Source organism: Asparagus officinalis, chromosome 2, assembly GCF_001876935.1.
Source record: "Asparagus officinalis chromosome 2, Aspof.V1, whole genome shotgun sequence".
Taxonomy (NCBI): Eukaryota; Viridiplantae; Streptophyta; class Magnoliopsida; order Asparagales; family Asparagaceae; genus Asparagus; species Asparagus officinalis.
The window spans coordinates 82,775,781-82,794,025 of record NC_033795.1 but is presented as its reverse complement, the minus strand read 5'-3'; the positions used below and the strand labels follow the sequence as shown (position 1 = coordinate 82,794,025).

Here is an 18,245-nt window from a genome sequence, read left to right as displayed (position 1 = left end):
CAAGATTAAATGAGTTTGTATCATTATGATTAAACAGTTTCTGTCATGTGTAATATATAGCTTTGATATACTTCATTTGCGATTATTTAGTGGATGGTACTTGATCCATCTTATTGCCTGAAACCTCATGCTTTTTGTGTTTATTGTGTACTTGTGCTATACATATTATGTATGTGGATCTTTACAGCAAAGGTTCACATAATTGGAATTGAAGGATATGCATAGTATTCGTTTAATTTGTGCAACCTACCGTGAATTGATTGATTTCACTGCAAATATGAAAGCAGTAGTTGGGCTAGATGCAAAACTCTTGCGTGATGGCTTGCAGATTAATTGACTAGAATACTTAAGCCATTGCTTAGAAACTATCTAAATGATCGTACACCTGTCTGTATGTTAAGCATATTGAATGATGTGAGCAAATCTGTTGATGATATGGATGCTGCTTTCCGATATGGGGTAGATCCCATCATGTAATAAGTTGGAACTGCGCATGTTTAATGGTGTTAATGTCCAACTGGCATGAGGAAAAACTATGATTTTGCTTCTCTATTTTTCTAGGTTCAAAAGTCAAATTTGGAGGGATTGCTTCGCAAACATGTTGAGATGGCTGCTGAGATCAAAAATCTTGATACAGATTTGCAGATGTTAGTTTATGAAAACTACAATAAGTTTATCAGTGCAACAGATACTATAAAAAGGTAACCTTGACCTCTTCCCTTGCAGCATTACCTCCCTCTTCCCCAAACCCCTTCTGCTTATGTTATTATTTGTTGAGATGTGTAGGGGAAACAATTATCTACGGAATCCTTTTTAAACATATGAAATATTCTTGTTAATTCGACCCATGAATTTTTCTCAAACTTTGAATAGATGTTTTGCACTTTCCTTGCTACGGTTTCGGCTTGAAATAGGAACATGATTGACTCTCCTATTATTCTAGAATTATCAGTAACCTTGTATGGAAGACACTATCTAACTGCATTTGTTATAGGATGAAGAATAATATTGTTGGAATGGAGGCTAACATGGAGCAACTTATTGAAAAGGTAATTCCTTGATCCTGATCTATGAATTTATGTCATATTCATTGCTTCCTGTATACCTAAGAAAATTCTCAGTTTTTTACATGTTGCAGATTATGTCTGTGCAATCCCGAAGTGATGGAGTGAACACATCTTTGTTCAAGAAAAGAGAACACATAGAAAAATTGCACCGTACTCAAAATCTTCTGCGCAAAGTTCAAGTAAACTCAAAAATCTGAAGTGTTTTTGTTAATATTATAGTTTTAAAGACAACCACTAACCACAAATATTTTGAATGTGATAGAGGGATAAGACCTAATGATGCTAGTCATGCCACACTTTTTGTGATCTTCTGGTTGAATTTTTGACAAATAACTTCCAAACCTGTCTAGATTTTGAGTTATATGATTGCATAATTTTAAACTTTTACCTTTTAAACTGACAGACATCAAATTGTTTAGTGATTAAGAAAAACTTACACCCCAGAAGAAAGCTGCATCTTTTTTTCTTCCGATGTGAACGATTTGGGCACAAGCGCCTACTACCCCTGAAATGTGCAATTTTATTGTCTACCTGTTCTAACTTGTCAAGACCAGTGTTATCAATGCACAAGGCACAATGTGGAGCTCAAAGTCTCTTTACATGTACATGCACAAGACGCAATATGCAATGCACGTGCCTGAGTGAAGCGAGACGCACATCACACACATAACTTTCAAGATGTTTATCAAAGCACGAAAGAGCAAGTTTATATATTTTCACATAAAAATATGTTACAATAAACAACATCTACTATGAAATCACAAAATAAGGTCTTAATTTTTTATGCTAACACATCCAACATAGAGCGAAGTTCATAAATTTTCAAATCGAAAGTCAAATCGAGACTAATAGTGAAGCGAACTTACGGTCCTCAATCGAGCTACTAGAAAGGCCTAAAGGTTTTTTGCTTTTTGGGGTTGAGTCCTCGAGTATTAAGGCCCGATTGAAATGTTAAAGAACAAAACTATATGTGGCTATCTCTAACATGTGTCCTACGTGAAGCACTGGTCACTTGCAAGGCGCAAAAGGTGCGGCTGCATCAGACGCAGGGCGCTTCACCATTGCCATGCATCGCGGGGTGCATGAGGTGTAGCGATGCGCACGCCTTTGAAAACACTAGTCAAGACCACAACAAATAATCTGATGGTTTGGGCAAAGTCTTCAAGGAGCCTGCACATTATTTTTGTTAGTTTTTTTTAACTCTACTACAATTCTAAATTTTATGTGGTTTTGGTGGGGTTGTTCAATCAAAGGAATTGTACCCTGCTTCTTTAACTTGTTGGAGCTGTTACTAGTCCCTGTAAGCAATGATGTCTGTAGGAACGTCTTATACAAATGGACTCGAAGGCAAGTGGTTTTTTGTTCCAACAAGCAACACAGATGCCTGGTGGTTTAGAACTCCATTTTATTTCGTTAGGGCCCGCAATTTTAGCCTTGGGAGCAAAAAAACCCAACCACAAAATCAATTTGAGAGTAGAGTGATGAAATGCACAATAAATAACTTCTAATCAACCATAATGGACGAAAGTCCTCAAGTTAAAATGAGGGATCTTTCGACTGTCTGATCAAGAAGAAAGCAACATTAAGTTATAACTACTCAAAACTTCGTGGAAGCTTGAGTCTCAAATACTTTAGGAAAAAAACATGAGGTTTATCTCACTAAGCTTCAAGCCTACATAATACATGTTGAAATTTGTACTTGAAGGATCTGATCTTGTAGAGATTGCTGAGGTGGTGTAAAATTGTTGAAATCAAGCCAAAATGGGTTCCTGCAAACTCTACTTGCCTCACCTCTTTTTCTCCTTTCTTTTTCTCCCAAGGTTCCACACTTAATTGAGAATGAAAATTTTGAATGATCCACTCTTTTTTTTCCTTCCATCTACCACTTCAATCCTGAGATGACTAAAGTCTCAGTCTAATCTCACGTGGTTCAAATCAATTTGACCACAATTGGCAGTTCTCTTAACCATGTCAGGAAGATGGATGGTTGAGTCCATACATAGGTATGGACCCAGACCCAACACTTAGGAGTTGGGAGAGAGAGAGAGTTCATGTAGCAGATCTATGTGTACTTGGAACCTAGTGTAGGAAAGAGTTGAGAATGAAAACTAGAAGTTGGAAAGTAGAGAGGTGTGAAATGAACGCCTATACAGCTTTATCCATACGTATTTGTTTGCTGTTGAATCTTCTGATCATATCAATTTTCCTAGATTCAAGGTGGAACTGCAATGTCGGCTGGCACCCCATTTAAGAAAGAGTTAGTTCGTATGACATTTGTATGTTAAACTGTAATTGTTAAAAGCTTCAAGTTGACCCTAGCTTGTAGAAGATTACTCTGTAGTCGATAGAAACTGGCTGGTTGCCAAGTAAACATCATGTTCCATTAAAACGTAATTACAGGAGAAAACTGTCGTCTAAGACTCTAGACAAAGAAGTTTTTTTGCTTTTATCTGCATGGTTTATCTTTTGTATGCTTTAAACAAGGTGATTGATTACTTCATCTTGAACGTCTATGATTTCCCTTTGATCATTGTATGTAAATTATTATCACATGTTGTCATGGTACCTTTTGTGTGTGAAGGGAGCTTTTGTTATGGGCCTTATGGCTGTTTCTTAAGGGGCTTCTCATACTGTGTTATGGAATCTGGTCAATAGGCTTTGAAATTAGACTCTTTCCAGAGGAATAAGGTTTTATCATTTTGACCGTTGATATTCATTGTATGATGTGTTGTCCATTTCTCCCAGGCAAAAATTCTGATATTTGCAAAAACATCAATGTCATGAACCATTGTTTCATAAACGTAATATTTTCTGATGGCTTAGCAAATTATCTCTTTAAAAGAAATAACGGATTAGAATCTAAGAATACATGCTTTAGTAAGTCCTGTCATACACGGACAAGAAGGGGAAGAAAAGCCTGATATCACTAAAAGTTAACTTTTCATTTGTTGAGCTATGTCGTGATCTGAGCTACACCCATCACTAGGCATAGTTTAGTAGCTAGTATGTCTTCTTAAAGAGTATGGGAGTGCTTCTCCTTGTTTATGGAATATTATGAAGTAAGCAGCTCATGTAATGTAATATCTTTTGTGGGAAGTGCAGTTCATTTATGATCTTCCAGTCCGACTTGGAAAGTGCATCAAGGCAGAAGCATATGCAGATGCAGTGCGATTTTTTACAGGAGCCAAGCCTATTTTTGAGGTGTTTAATCATTTTTTCTTTGTTTCTAATGTCTATCTTCCAGCTTGTTCTCTATTAACATTCTCTCAATATTTCTAGTAGGCAATATGGTAATCTTCTAAGGGCACTATTCTTCTGTTTCCTATTTGTGTAGGCATATGGTGACTCATCCTTTCAAGATTGCAAGAAAGCATCTGAGGAGGCCATGGACCTAGTCATCCAGAACCTTCAGGTAGCCCCTCTGACATTATTATTCTAGTAATGACTAATAGAGCATGACACCAGGAAATTTTCACTACTCTGCTAGCCTAGATTCTTCTATTTCATCCTGGTGCTCCCAATAAAGTTATATTATTTATGGATGCTTCTAAATCCTTCTATATTTATATGCATTTGTTCAGGCAAAGCTTTATTCGGATTCTGAACCTATTGAAGCGAGAGCAGAAGCGGTTGTGCTTCTTAAACAGCTGAACTTCCCTGTTGGTATTTTACCCTTTTAGTTTCCTACTTCGTTAAGATTATTTGATTTGTTCCTCAGAGAAGCATTTCATTATTTAGCTAACTTTAGACGCATATCCTTGTTTTACTCTCCCTTAAAGGCTAATCCTTTGTGTAGAAGCTACAAGATTTAACAGATAAAGTGTGTCCATAACTTACAAATGACATTCTTTTAGGTGAAACATACAGGGGACATCTTTTGCATTATTTCTAGCGTAGATGTTTAGTGTTACTTACACGAACGCAAGTTCTTTCTTCATCATGAGGATACTGAATAATAGCAGTTCGGAGCATATATGCGCATCTTGTTTCAAATCTTGTAATTTGTTTGATTATACCATGATATATAGTTTGTTTTCTTCTCCTGGCTAAGTTATGCTCATTTGTTCGTTCCATGTCGGATTTGATCCTACATAAATTTATACATTACACATCCAAAAACATTTCCCTACTTGCCAAGCACGACATTGGAGAAGTTAAGCTTAGCTATTTTCCCTTTTATTTTTTCAGGTGGACAACTTGAAAGCAAAGCTACTTGAAAAGCTGGAAGACTATCTTGTGAAATTCAAGAACGAACCTAAAGTGGTGGATTCCGAGAATAACGAACCATCTGCAGTGGAGAAGTCTCCTGGTCCAGCACCTGTGAAATCACCTCGTGCAAATGTGGATTCCGTAACATTTCTTTTTCTTTGCCCAATAAGTCTTCCTGTCTCGTCTGTTGGTTTGAATTTAGTTCATATATGGAATACCTATGCTTGCCAGTACTTAACTCTAAGAAAATGTGGAACCCGAGGCTGATGTGTGGTTGAGGAAAGAATGCAAATTATGAGTTCATAATATGATACAACAATAGTTGATGTGATCATGTGAGAGTAACATGCAAGAAATAATAAAGAGGGAGCAGAGTGAGGGAAAGTCGGTAAGTAATAGTAAACACATAAATGGATCCTGTTCAACCTTATCTCTCTGCCTGTCTGGTCATTTGTCTACACAGAGAACTTGCTTGGACGAGATTGATCTCGCACTCATTAGAACACACTTAAAACTTGAGTGTTAACTTCTGAAAAGAGTACTACAGCAAGTTATTGCAAAAGATTCACTCAAGAATAATTTCTCAAACAACAGGCTTTAATGGACAAAGAAAAGAGAACAGGGAGTGTTAGCTTAGGTTTTAAGTTTTAACATCGGATTTAGCTGCGTGTTTTGCGCCAAAACACTCTAAATTAATTTTATGAAAAGATTGCGAGGGATATAGCGATCCTATATTAAGCGGGAGGTTAAAACTAATAAAAAGTGAAAACAGCTGGTTTTATGAAAATTCTATGTTAGGTGCAGAACATCAAGGGTGGTGACGGAGTTAAATAACCTGTTTCCAGTGTGGAATGTTCCATTGCAGTTGGCGTATGCCCTTGACCATGAGCTAGATGCCAGAATACTTTTTTGTGGAAAATCTTGATGCTAGACCTATTCACGCCCTTTAAAATGTAACAGGGTCTTCAAGAGAAAAACATATACCATTAGTATAACATATCCGATATAACCAGTAAGCTTTCCGAGGCAAAGAAAATACACATAGTTTTTCTACCAAGGAAAAATAATGAAATGAAAAGCACAGATAACGATGTGGCGTCACTTCCAGAGTGTTGCATACTTAAATAGAATCTAATTCTGTGGATTCCATGACTTCACATGGCATGTCTGGCTCCTCCAGTGCATTAAGCATATCATTATCTTCATAATCATGTTTTCATCTTTGAATTTTTTGGGAATGTCCTGCAGGCTTTACTAAGCATATCTGTATTTGTACGTAAGTTTAACTGTAAACAATTTACCTTACTGTTTTGTCCTTTATTGTTTTCTGAAATTAGGTTTCCATTGGCGTATTTTCTAAAACAGTACGTGCCTATCTCATCATATTCCCTGATTCTGAAGGGCGCCTCATCAAACTTGCAATAGACCTCTTTACCAAGTATGCTTTTATATAGATTTTTAAAAAAGAGTTGTTATTTGTCGTTGGTCGATTAAGAACCTTGATCATGTTATGCTGCCACCAATTACTCATGTATAGTAATTGATCATTGTCTCAGACGCTATGAGAGTGTACAACAGCAGATCACAAAAAGATTATCATCAGGAGATTTACTAAGGATGCTGAGTAAGGAATTTTATCCTTCCTGTGATGTTACATCATTTCAATATTAGTATTTTAAGTTTAATCACTTTACTGCTGAGTCATATCTGGAAATGCATGAAATACTTACTTTCTTCATTCTCAGTTTCTGCTCACTCTTATATGTACACTTTTACTTGCCACTCATTATTGGTTGCCTTTTATTCAACTGGTGAGCATGATTACCCTACTATTACATTAATGTAGGTAATATTCATCTTATGCATGTACTCTCTTTTACTGATTAAAGGTTATGCCCTTGGTCTTACAAACGTAAAACATTACAATTTCTTATTATTGCTAATCAAGTCTCATGTGTTATTCCTTCTTTGTTGAGAAAATATAATTCTCAGTTCATGACAATCTGTTCTCAACATCCTTCGATGCCTTATAGTTTACATAGACAATTATCAGGTTCCCTATATTTTCGACGACATCTAAGCCTCCCACATCTCTATATTTTCGTTCTCATAGTTTGTCTGTTCCAAGTGAGCAGTACCAATATCATTGAGTAAAAAGATGGTGATAGACCGCTGATGGCTTCCCCAATACAACATACACAAGTAAAATGTCGTCGCTATTCTCTTGATCACATTCCAAGTGACCATCTGAATGTTATTTCATCTTTTATTCTTATAGGTATAAGATATGCTTGTAAGTTTATACCATTAAACATGTTGTAGTTTACCATAAATACAAAGCTATTTTGAGAGCTTACTGGTATTTGAAGATTTTAGGACTACAAAGTTGGTGTCTAACTATATGGTTTGTAGCGAGTATTGGGGACGTAACTGAAAAAACATTAAGAATTTGAAGCCAGTTTCGAGCAAATCAATTTGAATTTATTCTGGTGAAGTACATTGTAGAAGCCATTAGTTATTAGTAGAAGGGTTCTGAAGTAAATTGTAGTTTACCGTAAAGACAAAACTATCTTGAGAGCTTACTGGTATTAGAGGATTTTAGAAGTACAAAATTGTACGAATTGTTCTGGTGTCTAACTATGTGGTTTGTAGCGAGTATTGGGGAAAGTAACTGAAAAAACATTAAGAATTTGAAGCCAGTTTCCAGCAAATCAACTCGAATTTATTCTGTTGAAGTACATTGTAGAAGCCATTAGTTATTAGTAGAAGGATTCTGAAGAAGAGATTCACATACAATTATTGTTTATCTAGGAAATGCCAATGGTAGGGTTGTCAAGGTTATTTGTTAGGTTCCAGGAAAAACAAGTGGCAACTAGCCATGAGGTTAATGGGGTAGCTTTTATAGAAGAAACAATTATTTGCGAGATATATATTCACTGCCTGTGTGTTTGTTTCTTTATTATCAAATACTAACTAGCTTAAGAATAATTGACGAACCATCTCCATTTCCTATCATCATATGCTTACGTTAAGGATTGTTGTTAAGCCATGCGTTAATTATGATGAACTTCCTAGGAGTATGAATAAAGTAGCACGGTATATGGTTTTTTTCTTCTGGTAATGTTGTGTTATTTCGCGAGGCTAGAAAATGGATAGCTTCTAAAGGAGAAATGTATAAAATTAAGAAAGTAAAAAAAAAAAAAAAACTTGAGAATCTAAATTCTTAGTTGGACAAAAAAAGCAATGTAAAAGTTATGGCTTCCGTAAAATATTAACAAGAAACAAAGACATATTTCATGTGAATAGTCATAAATATCTGCGAGTAAATATTTTCATTTCTTAGGATCAACTGTTCACCATGATGATAAGATATAAGGGTTTAGCTTTCAGAGTCAAAGCAGGATGGAACATCCATTGTTTATTGTGATTGTTCATATACTAGGTTATGAGAACTCGGAGATTGCTTGTTGGTTGCATGAGCTTAACTTCATGCAGGACTTCTCAATGTAACCATTATTGACAATTTATTCATATGCCTACCGAATTTGGACGTTGCTCCTTGATTGCGAGAGCTTAACTGCATCCATATAATTGATAGCTTTTCCATGTTAGTCGTTACCTTTTCCAGCCTTTTCTCACAAAACTGAAGGTTGGTGTATCCTACTTAATGCACTTATCTTCTTAACATGATACCTCAGAACAAAGTGAAAAATATAGTAATTTTGCACTAAAATCTTATAATATGGAGATTTTGAGGTACGGTCGTCTAGAAATTGAATATTAGCTAGAATATGAATGCACACTTTACTGTTTCCCTAGGAAGTGCTTTTGACTGCATCAATCAAGTTAATGATGCTGCAATTAAATTTTTTAAGGCGCCTTTTCGTTGGATTTTTGTTATTTGCGTGGCATCCATCTTCTTAATTGAGATTATCTATTTGGTCTAAGTACATCTTTTTTACTAATAAATATGCAGGAGCAATTTGGGATGATATAACTGTGATGGATGAAGTTCTGCCTGAAGCTGCTCTCCCAGTTTATTCATTGGAGGTTATATTATCACTATTTTGCTATAGGATTCCCAAAATAGCTGAACTTTCTTGTGCTTCCAATTCATTATTCAAGTCAATGTTCCTACGAGGCACGATACTCATAAAGATTTTATCTTATTATTTATACTTATACAAGAACCTTCAGTACTTCAATGGAAAAGTAATCATTATACGTGGAGACAGTCAACGATTCATGTTTATGTTTTCTCTTAACTAATGAACTATCTGTCATACTTTAAAAGATCAGAAAGTAAGATTTGGTGTCCGCTTGGTTGTGCTACCCTCAATGCAAATGCTTGAGTATCAATATGGATGGGACAATGAGTTCATCTTGCATTCAAAGTTACAACTGGATTCCTCTTTCACATTAGCAAGGAAAACCTAAAAAGTAGTTCCAATAAGATGAAAATATTATCCAAATACCAATAAATTATGGAGGATGAGAGGATCACATGAGTACCATCATCCAGTTTTGAACATATTCAAAAAGTTGGACTGGTCTACCCGCAATCCCTATCCTGCACAAATGCTATAGATATCAGACGGAAATTTCCATTATTTTACACTGTGATCAGTCCCAAGTTACTGGATAGTGTGGACTATCTTGGAATGTGCTTCCACCAACACGATTACATGGACAAACTTGTTATGCATATGCTGACAATATGTTTTTGGAACATATTGATTTTCCCAATAGCGATTGCTGTGTGAATGTTGTGTGTTTCTTTTCTTTTCAGATTTTATTCAGTACAAAGATTGCCGGGGAATTATTATATTATCTGTATTTGTCATTCAATCTCCAAACCTCGATTTGTTCATAGTTTAACTAGAGACCAAAGTAATGCACATGTACATACATGTTGCTGACAGGAGAGTACATGGTGCCAGGAATATTTTTGCAAGCATCTGTATTACATTTTTCCTGTTATCATGCGTTTGGGTGTTCAATTTGTCCACTTTACTGTTGCACGTGTCTCTAGTTATGTATATACTTCGTTGTACCCGAAATACTTTTTTGGGTTAATTGCAAATAGACCCCTTTAGTATCACCCAATTGTGAATAAACCCCCGTAGTTATATTTGTGGCGAATAGACCCATGTAGTATTGGCCCAGGTGCGAATAAACCTCCTTAGTGAACTTTTACTATTCTTTTAAAAAAGCAATTGAGGGTTTATCCTCACCAATAGAACTATGGGGTGTCTACCCGCCGCCTCAACCTTTTTAATGATTTTAAGAGTAAAAAAAAATTCACTCAGAGCAGTGTTTTCAAAGGCGCGGGCCTCATTGCGCGTCATGCGCCTTACGATGTGGGGCAGTGGCGAAGCGCCCCACATCTGATGCAGCAGCGCCTTTTGCGCCTCGTGTACATCCTTACTTTGTGCAGGGTGCATGTAGTACATATCCTCATATAGTATTGTTTGTTAACATTTCAATCGAGTCTTTATACTTGATATTTCATCTCCCAAGAAGCAAAATAAATCTATTAGGCCTTTTTAATAGTCTTCAATTGAGAACCATTACTAATCCTTTGCTTAGATATTAGTCATTGATTTAACATTTGATTTGAAAATTTATAAATTTTGCTACTATGTTGGGTGTTAGCATTAGAAATCAAGGCATTATATTGTGATTTTGTAGTAAGATATTATTTATCATGATATTTTTCATGTAAATTCTAAAAACATGTTCTTTCGCGCTTGATTACATATATTGAAAAATTATGTGTGCGGTGTGTGTCTCGCATCACTCGGGCGTGCGCATCGCGTTGCGTCTTGCGCATGTGCGCGTAAAGATGCTTTGCGCCCCACATTGCGCCTCGCGCATTGGCAACACTGCGTCTCAGAGGGTTTATTTAAAAAAAAAAGAACTATAAGGGGTCTGGTCGCAATTGGGTGATACTACGAGGGGTGTGTTCGTAATTAACCCTACTTTTTTTGGGTGGTGTATGGTGGAGTTCAGGAACTAAACATAGCCACTCACTTTGAATAAGGGAGTCATCATACGTGCATCTGTCAATGCTTGTACCTGCTAGTTAGTTTGCATCACTCTTGTCTTGTGCCTATTTTTTGATGCAGAACCATAGCACATTGCATTCTTAGTAATTGTAATTATTCAAATGGGTTCTCAGCTGTGTTTTAGGTGCAATCTGCATGTGTTGATGTTTCTCAGGAGATATTTGCAATATTACTATGCTAACTTTTCACCTTTGTTTCAGGCTACTAGTGGCATTATCAAATGGTTTATCTCTGCTGCATTCTCCCATCTTTTGCTTGAAGCCTCAGGTAATCCTTCCATTTCTCAAGAGCCTTGCTAGCCTACTGAGTTATGTTTAAAGTCCCAAATGATCCTGGATACATAATGCCTGATGTATTATGTATCAGACACAATATGGCTCAGATATACCTAGATATTCCTTGGGTACATATTGGAGTATCAATGAAATAAATAGAAGTTTTGGATACTGTTGGGATACGTCTGATTGTGTTAGTTTGTGTTCATATTAGGCCAGTTATTTCCCTTCTCTTCAGTCAGCAATGAAACATCTCCTCTCCGCTACTATTCAATAATATGTTGAGCAATAGATCCTTTTAGCAACTTCGTGAGGCAGCAAAGAGAAGGCAAAAACGAGGATTTGGAGAGACAATTGAGCAACAATTGTCTATCTTCTAAGTGATGATACAGATTTTCTGGGTTGTCCCTTACTTATCTACGTTATCTCTCTTCTTCGCTGACCCTTATTTCTTCTCACAGCTTTTCTAAAGTTACATTTCTTAAAATTTGTTTTTTTTTTCTGTTTAAGATTCTAAAGCGTCCTTACCTTTGTACTCCAGAATCGTCCCTTCTTTAATATCATGAACCAATATTATAACAAGCACCATAGAACTTCATCTTCAAAATATGTTCATCCATAAAGCCAAGAGATAACGATTTCATGTAGATTCCTGTTCTAAGGACTCTCTCCAGTTGATCGTTGTCTTGTATAGTTGTACATCATTAGTCACTTTGTCATAACTTCACTGCGCTTGTTGCTTTGTGAAATGTGCTTCTTTATCTCCCTAGTTATTCTGTTGACTATCATAACTATTCTTCTAATACTCCCATTGCCACTTGTAGTATGTAGTCTGGCTCAATCCTTTAAGACGCAGTATTCAAAATATCTGAAGATGGGAAAGTGTTGAAACTTGAAAGTAGGATATTTGGAAAACAATGTAATTGTTCTATCATTTTTTATCGACACAATATCCTCACCCTTGTATCTTCTAAATTATTAGGGGTAAGTTTTATATATACCTCACAAAGTTTTTCATGCTTGCAATTATTCCCCCTAAAATTTTAACTTCATGACTTTGCTATTCAAACATTTGATGACAATTATTAGTATTAGTGATAGATATGAATACATCCTTCTACCCGTACATGTATCTATCACTGTAATAAAATCAATGTCGTAAAAAATGACAAAAAAGTGGCGCTTAAGCATTTTCGGCCCTTAGCTGCTTTCCACTTGAAAATAGCCCACTCCTAAAATGAAAAGTGGCCCACAAGCAGCCACCGAACTCGAAAGGGGCCCACTAAAAGTTTTCTTTTTGATAATTTACATCAAGTCATTAACTTGTTGACTATTTGATGTACAGAGTCCACTACATATTAGTTTATCAGATTACACTATGTATAATATTTTGTTAATATCGCGTTTTATTAAATCTAAGTATTGTTGCACATTTGTTTCATGCTTAGAATCTCTATAAACATCACATATGAATTTGTAGAATTTTTTTTCTTCCAAGTTTTGCTTGTTTTATAATTTTCGTAATTTTAACTTATTTTTTCTTTTTTTGAATATTTGTCCCTATTTAAATGTTTAAAAATTAACTTGGTGTTTTTTCCTGCTTAAGCCCTAAAAATCCAAAGTAGCACATTGCCTCTTCACTACTTCCTACAATCTTGTTTAAAATATAATAATAACCAAAAATTATTTTAATACATCAAAACATAAATTAAGGCTATTTTATTTTGAAGACTTATAATGTATTAAAATATCTATATTGACTCAGACCTTTTCCATTCTCCTTATTCTAATTCTAATATAAATCTGAAAATCAAGTGTATTAATTTTGAATATAAATTCAAAACTTTAAACCCAAAATTGTAATTCAATATAAGATCTTTTAAATGTAGTAGGCAGCCCAGTGCATGAAGCTCGAGCAATGCGTGGGATCTGGGAAGGGGTGGGACCACTTTTGGATTAAGAAAGATCGTAGATAATTATATTTATATCTTAAATTAAAATTTGAATTAAATGATTTATATTTTTTGAAACTACAGAATAATTGTAAAAACAATGATATTGTGGTTTTAAAAATAACCATGTGCTCATTTTTAATTGGTAGGAGGTAATAAGTGCTAACGAGATAAACTTTGAGAGGGAAAACTGATGTAAACTTTACTTTAAGAGTATAAGTGCTAGTATGGAAAATTTTGGGAGGAATAAATGCAATTGATGCAATTATTAAAGTATCTGCATGTATGACTGCACTATGTCTTCTGTCTGACTGTAAAAGTATGTGTATTTTTATTATGTGACAGAATCTCTCATCAAAATCCGGTCTGGGAAAAAGGAAGGTTTACAAGCATCTCCATTGCAATTTGCCTTGGAGAGCAGCAAAAAGGCAGTAATTCAGGGAAGCATGGACCTTTTGCTGGTAAGGATACACTTATTCTAGCATTTTATCAGTTGAATAATGAGCATACTCACTTTCATCATGATAGTTATGACAATGTTCTAATATTCAGTTGCATTACAAATAAAATCTCTGTTGCATGGGTTCTTCTATTTAGAGCCATACCTATGTTGCATCCTTGTCGTACCTGTTCCCAACATCGAAACTTGAATGGACACTCCTTGGATATTTGCATACACTTATTTAAATGTATACTCAATTATATAAGATACATTTTAATTTAAAACATTCGCCATATACTTCTTGGACGTATATTCTACACTTCACACGCAATTCTTGAAACTTGTTGGACATAAGCCGGGTTTGTTTCATCCCATAATTTCAAAACTATGATTATAAAGGTCTTTTTGATATCAAGTTAAAAAAGAGCAATATATATTACAAAAGAAACATATACATGTCATAGGAATTTTATTTCAGAGCACGTGATTGAAAAATAACATTGACTTGTAAATTGTTATTATATGTACATGTATGTGTAGTCATGTCACTGTACCCTACCTTTTACAAATTTTCCATGTACCGTACCTATACTTGTATCCGTGTAACTTAGAATGAAATAAAGAAAGCAAGGAGTCATTTGTACTCTTCTCATTTCTGATTTCATTTACTTGGAAGTCCGCTTATATGAGAGTGTTTATAATTCTTTACTAATAACTGTCTTGGGGAAGCACAGTAAGTACATGGTCCCTACAGAATATACAACTCTTTGCCTGCATGAAGCTCCACCAATCCTGTCTTGGGGACACAGGAAGTTCCTATCTGAGACTGCCCTAGTGAATTCTCTTTTCGGTTCTTATTAGCTAATGGAAAATATGTTATCAGTTATCTTTTTTTCTCTTGGTGTATTGTGCTTTATAGCCCAACATTATTTTATGGGTATTTTTACCTTTTTCTCAGTGTACTTATCGCAAGCTCTTATTTCCTCATAGGAATTCCGGCAGCTCCTCAATGACGACCTGGAGTTATTAGCCAAACTGAGGGATTTAATGATTGACTGGGCACAAGAAGGGTTCCAAAGCTTCTTTCAGAATCTGGATAAGCAATTTCTTTTGCTTTCCGGGAAAAGCAATTCCAGCAGCCAGGATGTAAGTGGGATGGATTCCATGCATGTCGACAAAGTAGACGCAGGACTCATTCTTGTGCTGGCTCAGGTTTCAGTTTTTATAGAACAAAGTGCAATTCCAAGAATTACAGAGGCAAGATACTGATACTAGAACCCATCTTTAGTCTACATGTGCTAATGAAATTCTTGGCAAACTATTTTCTTGTGTTCTTTATTTAGCCAAGCATGTTGATAAAGTATACAACAAATTGAACTATTGGTAATATATGCATCAGGAGATAGCTTCTTCTTTCTCTGGAGGTGGTAGCCGAGGTTATGAGAATGGTCCAGCATTTGTACCTGGGGAAATCTGCAGATTATTTCGATCGGCTGGTGAAAAGTTCTTGCATCTTGTAAGCAAAGTTCTAAGTTATTTTGCTCTATTGAAGTATTTGGAAATTCGAGTATTGGGTATTTATTAGAAGTCACTCATACTTAAGCTAACTGGTATTATTTCAGATCCATTATTTTATCAGATTGTATCATATCATGTTAGGTGCACCTTACTATAGATGTCTGGTAATTGAATCACATGTCGGGTGCAGTTTTCTGGTTTTCTTAGGCTTCTTTGTTTTTCATTGTAGGATTATTATCCATGTTCAGATTATTTTCTCTTAAAGTAAATATGTTGATCAATGTTGAAAATAACGATAACGCATAACGTAATGCTCTACCTCCTGTTATGGGTTAAAGAAAAAACGCAAAAAAAAAACATAACACATAACAGAGTGTAGGCTGTCTAAAAATCACAATAGATAGCTTATCCCCCATCAACCACCGATGATGGAAGTTACAATCTGACGACTTCCAGAAGGCTGTAATCTGAAGACTTTCGCGTAGATTGCTGAAGGTTACAATCTGACGACCTTCACGACGACGGATGAAAACTCTATTCAGCAGTCTTCACAATCTACAGTGAAAGTTACAATCTGACGACTTTCACACTCCACAACAGTTAAAGCCAGGATTACTGAACAACGGTCCTTGCAATGCACCACAGAAGAAGCTACAAGTCAAATAGCTCATTCTGAGACGCGGATGTCATCCCCGCGTCACCACTTTGGAAATGTGAGCGACCCTCGCGTCGCCAAGCCACGGCGACCCTCGCGTCGCCAAGCCACGGCGACCCTCGCGTCGTCAAGCCACAGCGACCCTCGCGTCGCCAGTGCCACGGCGAACCCTCGCGTTCGCGAGCCACGCGACCCTCGCCGGTTCGTCAAGCCCAACGACGACCCTGCCGCGTCGTCAAGCCACGCCGACTCTCGTGGGTCCGTCAAAGCACAAAGCGACCCTCGCCGTCGTCCAAGCCAAAAGCGAACCCTCGCGTCGTCCCAAGCATAGCGACCCTCGCGCGTCAAAAGCACAGCGACCCCGCGTTTTCGAAAGGCACAGCCAAACGTGGAAAGCTGAACCTGCCGTTTCAAGTGGTGTTTCAAACGAACCAGCGACCCCCGCGTCGACCATTCGCACAAGCCCAAAACGCGAGGTCGCGTTTTTCATCAATGTTCAGCAACACCCAACCTTCCGCATCTCAATTCCAAAGAACGTGAGGTTGGGTCCTGAAGCGCCAACGTGGGGCCGTTTGACTTCAAAATCAGCATGAGTTTGAACGGTTCCTAAAAACCGTTTCCACGATTTTTGGCGGTTACACCCCCACTTAGGAGAGAATTTAGGGGCGGGTTTCACCCCCTTAATCCTCTATAAAAACTGAAATCAATTTGTTCAGTTCAAGGGCTTTCTTGGTTTTGGGGATTTTCTCAGCCTAAAGAAATCCGAAACCACCAGTAGCCTTTTCATTCCTCCTTATAAGCCCTTTTGGCTTTTATTTAAACCGATCTTTCGTTCAAAATCAATTTTTCTTTTGCGAGTTCTTCCAAAAACTCGTTCTTGAATTCCAAACTTTGCCACGCAAAAGTTCTTTCACAACGTTTCAAATCTGAGGAGAAGACATCGTTTTTTAGTTGTGAAATCAAGACGTGGGCGGATCCGTCAACGGACGGAAGCCAAACTCGACGCAAGCATTCGGGGGAGCCACTTTTTCCATCGCCAGGTCCGTGAAGAAACCAGTTTTTAAACAAAAGGGGAAGAACCAATTTCGTTCTCCTCTCTTTTTGTTTATTTTTGTATTAAATATTTACATATTTTATAAATACAAAATATTAATAGTGACTTTAATAATTAGAATCATCAAAATTTAAATATTTAAATATTTTATATTGCAAATATTAATAATGACTTTAATAATTAGAATCATCAAAATTTTCAAATATAACATCTCAATTGGGAACAAAATATTTTCTTACTGTTAAATTTAAAAAATATAAAATATGCTCCTAATAATTTTAAGAATTAGGAACAAAATATCATAACAAAAAAATATTTTAATAAAAATTCGTCAATTTAGTACAAGCTATATAGATTTACTAAAGAGCATCACGGTCAAATACTCAAATACATAACATAAATTTACAGCTCGTTCATAATTGCATTCATATTATCAGTCATAGTCATAATTTCACAATCTAATAATGATGTCACCACAACAAGACATGAAGACTTAACAAACAATTCAGAAGTAACGACTTAACTAATTCAAGTTCTAAGAAAGGATATACTCTCAAGTCTTTAGAACTTATATTGACTAATACATGTTATATTGAAATAATGTAAGTTGTATGGAAATAACACATGTTATATTGTAGTAGTATAGTTACATAACGCAACATGACGAGTTATGTAATGGTTTTTTTAAACAATAATGTTGATTGAGCCCGCTCAACTGGGACCAAACCAAATGACAGTTTGGAGGGGGCTTTAGGGAAAATCAGAGACAAAAACATGGGTATGGAACAAATTACCCATTTATTTATTTTCTTCTTAAGTTTAAATTTCATATTCAGAACTGGGAACAGGATATAGTATGACTTGGCTGTTAGTGATAGATACTTCAAAGACTAAGTGTTGCGGGATTGTGAAGGAAGCAAAACATTATAACTTTTAGTTTTTTAATTTATGGGCAGAATAATGCAGGGACACCTCATAGTAGTCTCACTTTTCAGTTGTCAGTAT

At 36.1% G+C, this 18,245-nt stretch overlaps 1 protein-coding gene across 4 annotated transcripts in view; it reads left to right on the top strand.

Moving 5' to 3' along the window:
- The window catches only part of LOC109831883 (vacuolar protein sorting-associated protein 51 homolog), a 23,885-nt gene continuing 5,640 nt past the window's right edge, over positions 1-18,245 (top strand). Inside the window, exons 1-14 of one of the 4 annotated variants that reach the window (XM_020399353.1) lie at positions 1-701; positions 995-1,049; positions 1,139-1,246; positions 4,170-4,268; positions 4,402-4,479; positions 4,649-4,726; positions 5,256-5,417; positions 6,614-6,714; positions 6,833-6,900; positions 9,253-9,326; positions 11,545-11,611; positions 13,917-14,032; positions 15,004-15,270; positions 15,413-15,529. In XM_020399353.1, the coding sequence (XP_020254942.1) occupies positions 607-701; positions 995-1,049; positions 1,139-1,246; positions 4,170-4,268; positions 4,402-4,479; positions 4,649-4,726; positions 5,256-5,417; positions 6,614-6,714; positions 6,833-6,900; positions 9,253-9,326; positions 11,545-11,611; positions 13,917-14,032; positions 15,004-15,270; positions 15,413-15,529 (1,485 nt within the window). In that variant the 5' untranslated portion in view covers positions 1-606. Of the gene's footprint in view, positions 702-994; positions 1,050-1,121; positions 1,247-4,169; positions 4,269-4,401; positions 4,480-4,648; positions 4,727-5,255; positions 5,418-6,613; positions 6,715-6,832; positions 6,901-9,252; positions 9,327-11,544; positions 11,612-13,916; positions 14,033-15,003; positions 15,271-15,412; positions 15,530-18,245 lie in introns of all 4 variants that reach the window. The other 3 variants (XM_020399352.1, XM_020399354.1, XM_020399355.1) reach the window with 3 other exon arrangements.